This window comes from Nerophis lumbriciformis, linkage group LG25 (genome assembly GCF_033978685.3).
Source record: "Nerophis lumbriciformis linkage group LG25, RoL_Nlum_v2.1, whole genome shotgun sequence".
Taxonomy (NCBI): Eukaryota; Metazoa; Chordata; class Actinopteri; order Syngnathiformes; family Syngnathidae; genus Nerophis; species Nerophis lumbriciformis.
The window spans coordinates 7825001-7831365 of NC_084572.2; the positions used below are offsets into that span (position 1 = coordinate 7825001).

The window sequence follows — 6365 nt, forward strand, 5'->3', positions numbered from 1 at the left end:
ATACATATTTAATGAATGCAATTTTCAAATGAAAAAAAAATACTCATTGAATAAGAATTATATACAAAATATTATTGAATGAGTAATTTTTTTAATAAAATTTGTAATAAATGATGCTGCCACTTTATTACTGTATTTATTACTGCTTTTCCATCATGGCGCCACCTGCAGGCTGCAAAAAGTCACCACATGTGTGTGACCTGCCTTTCTTCTGTCTTGCAGGCAAACTGGTGGACGTCAGCAAGACTTACAAGAGCATGTACTTTTGCTGTGGGGCCGTGGTCATCGTGGCCAGCGTCTGGCTCTTCATCGGCAACTTCATCAACTACAGACTGTTGGACCGCGAGCGCAAGCAGGCCCAGCAGTACACACCGGCCGGCACCGAAGACCCGGACCTGGTGGGGAAGGAGGCGCAGGGCGGGGCCAAGAAGCAGCCAGACCAGGAGAAAGACCAGGAGAAGGGCCAGGAGCCCATGCAGAGGGAAACCAACATGTGAAGAGAAGACCACCAGAGCTTCCCTAAAAAAAGGGTCAGCGATGATCAATCCGAAGCCAAGAGGTGCCTCGTGGTGTTCCACCTGGCTCTGTCCGGGGTCCTCTCAACTCTTAACTGCCAAACCAACACACATGCTGCTGAAATTTAAACTAGGGAAATTATATATATATATATATATATATATATATATATATATATTTATACACACATATATGCTCAATACCGGGGTAGAGCGGAATATTCAATGTCAGGAAAATAACACAGAGGCTATATCATCCCTACAAGCCTGTTTGGCAGGTTTCCCTGGATTGTGTAATATTTTGACGAGCAGGGAAACCTGCGAAACAGGCTTGTAGGGATGATATAGCCTCTGTGTTTTTTCCTGATATAACATATATGTATGTATACATGCATATATATGTATGTATATACAGTATGTATGCATGCATATATATTTATGTATATATGTATACATGCATATATATGTATACTTACATATATATGTATACATGTGTATATATATGTATACATACATACATACATACATACGTACATATATGCATGTAGACATATGTATGTATATATGTATACATACATACATACATACGTACATATGCATGTAGACATATGTATACATATATACATGTATATGTATGTATGTATATATATATATACATATACTGTATATGTATGTTTGTATACATATATACCTACCTATATACATATATGTATGTATATACCGGTAGGTATACAAATATACATACTGTATATATGTATACCTATATACATACATATGTATGTATATAGGTATACATATGTATGTGTGTATATATGTATACCTATATATGCATGTATACATATGTATCTATGTGTGTGTATATATATATATATATATATATATATATATATATATATATATATATATATATATATATGTATGTATATATATATATATATATACATGCATATATGTATGTATATATGTATGTATATATGCATGTATACATATGTATCTATGTGTGTATATATATATATATATATATATATATATATATATATATATATATATATATATATATATATATATGCATATATGTATGTATGCATATATGTATGTATATATATATATATACATGCATATATATATGTATATAAATATATATGTATATACAGTATGTGTGTGTATATATACATGCATATATACATGCATATACATATATGTGTGTATATATGTATACATATATATATATATATATATATATATATATATATAAAAAATATGTATATGTGTGTGTATATATTACTATTTAATTACACCTATTTATTAAATGTAGTAATTCAATGAGGCGACAAATGCTGGCATTTCTAAAAGTGGGTCACAGGTGAATCCACGACTTGACGACACGTCTTCCAATAATAGAAATATTTGTAGTTGGGAAGTCGGCACGGCGCCGACCCAGCAGCCATTGTGTGCTCCCGTCTAGTTGTTATTGGCATCCACGCCCATCAAGCTTTAAGATGTTGTTCAACAACAACAACAACAACAACAACAACAACAACAACAACAACATGATGCACTCTGTGACTCGGCTGTGCTTCCTCTAAATATATCCTAACTTCCTCTCGTAAGCTGAATGTACTTCCTCTGCAGGCCTTAACCATTAACCATTAACCAGGTACTAATGACCAAAATGAACCATTAATCATTAACCAGGTACTACTGACCAAAATGGCTTTTTCCCATGAAATATTCTCATATTTCATAACTCATGTCTGCATTTATTGGACCCTGATGGGAGGATTTCAAGGCCAAGTGCACTTTTTTGGTGGAGTTTTGCCCATCCTTTACAATCATGTGAGACAAGAACACTTGTTTTAATGCATTCTAACTCACCAATGAGCACTAACAAGAGTCAGCCAACAATGGAGCCAATAAGAGTCGCTCTATTAAGCTATTAAGTCATTATTTTTTCTTAAGTAATATCTATAAAATAAATACAATATTATTAGAGTCATATAACTTGGTATGTGACACAGCTAACTATTACCATGCTCATGTTAGCTTGCTAGCATGCTAACATTAGCATGCTAACTTTTTTTTTTTTTTTTAGCTATTTTTGCAACCGTTTCACCCAGAGTCATAACACTTGGAATGTGACACTTTTTACCTGTTAGCATGCAAACGATAGCATGCTAGCAAGCTAACTTAAGCATGCTAACTTTTTCTTAAAATTTTACACTTTTTTTTTCTCTATTTCCACAGCCATACACCTTAGAGTCATATAACTTGGTATGTGACACAAGCTAACTATTATCATGCTCATGTTAACTCGCTAGCATGCTAACATTAGCATGCTAACTTTTTTTTCTTTTTTTATTTATTTTTTTTTTAGCTATTTTTGCAACCGTTTCACCCAGAGTCATAACACTTGGAATGTGACACTTTTTACCTGTTAGCATGCAAACGATAGCATGCTAGCAAGCTAACTTAAGCATGCTAACTTTTTCTCATAATTTTACACTTTTTTTTGTTCTATTTCCGTAGTCATACACCTTAGAGTCATACAACTTGGTATGTGACACAAGCTAACTATTACCATGCTCATGTTAGCTTGTTAGCATGCTAAAATTAGCATGCTAACTTTTTCTATTTTATTTTTTTTTAGCTATTTTTGCAACCGTTTCACCCAGAGTCATAAAACTTGTAATGTGACACTTGTTACCTGTTAGCATGCAAACGATAGCATGCTAGCAAGCTAACTGAAGCATGCTAACTTTTTCTTATAATTCTACACTTTTTTTTTCTATTTCCGCAGCCATACACCTTTGAGTGGTATAACTTGGTATATAAAACATGCTGACTGTTATCATGCTAACTTTCTTTACTAAATGTACAATTTAATATTTAAAATTGTCAATTGTAGCATGTGGGGGTTGTGAAGGACAGGAATAAGTGCAGTTGGCCTTTAAACCTCCTGATCTTCCTGCTAACATATTCTCTAAACTGATGTTTGCACAAAAATGCGTGTATGCTTCTCACTTTGTTTGTCAATATTGACCAAAAAAATCGTCTAATTGAATTGAATGTTACTTTTCCTTGCAGCAGAAGTATGTTGATGTTCTTTTCTTCCTCCCTTCACTGGCTGTTGAATGTCCCTGAACGCCGCACAACACTGCCCCCTGGTGGCGAGAAGCCGCCATCACCGCTACTCTTTTTTGCAGGCTCAGGACTCTTTATTGGTTGTTCTTGTTTGTCTCGAATCTGTTGAAAACATCACTTGCTGCTGACTCATTCCGACCAGACACTTTTTTTTGTGTTGGACTTGATTTCTTCGAACAAAATAGTGGAACTTGAAGAAACTTTTTTTTTTTTTTTTGGAAAATTTAGATTTTAAGGCATTTTTTGTGTTGAATTAGCAGAATGTAGAAGTTGATGATTAGGAGCCTCAACTATCATTGTCCTGAACAAAGTAGTCTCTAGTGCCTTATTGTGCATTATTATTATTATTATTATTATAGACTGACTCATGTTGTGTTGCTCAAAATGGCATCTTTAGTGTGTCGTGTGCGCCCCATTTTAAAGACTAGACTTTATTCATTCAGATATTATTTTGACTCTACCTCTGCAGACGTCACGGTGAAGTCTTCATCAGAACAATAAAATGTATTCCGTATATCCAACCTGACAACTGGAATGTTGCAATGATTTCTCACCGCGGCACAATTTAGTGTCCTTGGTGTGTCCGACATTAAATTACTTTCTCAAGTATACATTTTTAAAACATGCTATGTTACTGAAGTCCTCATAAAAATTTATAAAATTTAATAATCACAAATCTTTTTCATGAAATGAGTGAAGGAAAGAAAACTTTTTGTTGAAAAGTGACTATTTTGCTGTATATTATTTTAAAAATGAATAAAAACTATTCTACATTTGCAACATGTATTACGGTTGGATATAAAATAATCTGAATTATTTATTTAAATATTAAATTATACTATAATTAATTGCAATCATCAACCAATACATTTTCCTAAAATGTTTTAGGATTAATCTTATAAAAGAGAAAACATTTTTATGCATTCGAGATTATTTTTAAATGTCGCCTAAGCATTTAGTCTTTTATTTTATATATTTCTATATGGGAAATAATTTGAATTTTTGTTTTTAATTAAAAAATATATTAATGTTATATAATAAGTCAGTAAATTGTCCTCAAATATGAAGCTGAATAAATGTTTTTATGCATTAGAAATGTTCATAAAATGTAACCTAAGCATTTAATATATTCTTAAATATATTTATATGAAAAAAAAGAAAATAATATATATATATATATATATATATATATATATATATATATTTTTTTTTTTTTTTAATTCTTTTTTTATTTTATTTGAAATATATTATCAATTAGTTTCAACCATTTTCCTAAAATGTTTTAAAAGTAACCATATAAAACAGAAAACGTTTTTTATGCATTAACTTTTTTTTATTGCAGATTAAGCATTTAGTATTATATAATATATAATGTATATATAATGTATATATTGTATAATATTAATATGTGAAATAATCAGAATTGTAATTTAATTTAAAGAAATACACTTATATATATATACATATGTATAAAATATTTGTTTTAAATTAAACAAAATGTTAAATTATTATTAAAATATACATCAATTATGAATAACTACATTTTCCTAAAATGTTTTAGAATTAATCCTATAACAGTAAATACACCTATGAATTAGTTTTTTTTGTTTTTTAATTTAGCCTAAATATTTAGTTTTGTATTTAACATATTGGGATTTATGAATTCATCTGAATACTTATTTTAAATAAAAAATATAAAGAAATACATGTTCTTATGTTTAAATATAATGAATCATGTAAAACAGTTAAACAATTTCTTTCATGCAATAAGTATATTCTTTGAATGTAACCTAAGCATTTCGTTTTTTCTTTAACATTAGTATACAAAAACAAAGTCAGATATATTTTTTCATTTGAATCAAAAAATATTGCACATCACTTAATGTCGAATCATTTTACCATTTCTTTGAAAATGTTTCCATAAAAAACTGAATACAAACTTTTTTATGCATTAGATACTTTGTTTAAATGTCGCCTGATAATTTAGTATATTCTTTGATGTATACTTTTACAGGTAAAATAGTATACATTACTTCTTTATTTTAAATACAAAATATACGATACATCAATTGTCAATGATACATCAATACATTTTCATAAAATGTTTTAAAATGACTCATTAAAAACTGGAAAAAAAAATGTAGCCCAAACTTATATTATTTTTTTTAAATATATTTGTGTTCATAAAATAATTTGAATTGTTTTTCCTTGCAAATAAAAAAAAGTATAAATTAATGTCAATTGCAAATTTATATTTTTCAGAATATATTTGTGTAAAATTGTTTTTTGAATAATTTCTTATTTCAAATATAAACATACATACATTAATGTCAATTGTAAATTAATAGTTTTAGAATGTGTGTGTAGTTAAAATATTTTTGTAATTTTTTTATTTCAAATAAAAAATATCAATAAATTAATGTCAATTGTAAATTAATATTTTTTTAGAATGTATATGTGAAGTTAAAATAGTTTGAATATTTTTTCTTTCAAATAAAAACTAAAAATAAATTATTGTCAATTGTAAATTAATATTTTCTAGAATATATTTGTGGTATATAAAATACATTGAATAATTTATTTCAAATAAAAAACATACATAAATTAATGTAAATTGTACATGAATAACTTTTAGAGTACATTTGTGTAAATAAATAATTTGAATCATTTGTTATTTAAAATAAAAAAATATACATAAATATGTCAATT

The 6365-nt window shown here is 28.7% G+C and overlaps 1 protein-coding gene across 1 annotated transcript in view; it reads left to right on the plus strand.

Annotated features, from left to right (window-relative positions):
* Positions 1 to 718, plus strand: part of LOC133621987 (monocarboxylate transporter 2) — a 63010-nt gene extending 62292 nt beyond the window's left edge. Inside the window, exon 5 of the mRNA XM_061984487.1 lies at positions 223 to 718. Coding sequence (XP_061840471.1) covers positions 223 to 497 — 275 coding nt within the window. The 3' untranslated portion in view covers positions 498 to 718. The remainder of the gene's footprint in view (positions 1 to 222) is intronic.
* The last annotated feature ends 5647 nt before the right edge of the window (positions 719 to 6365 follow it).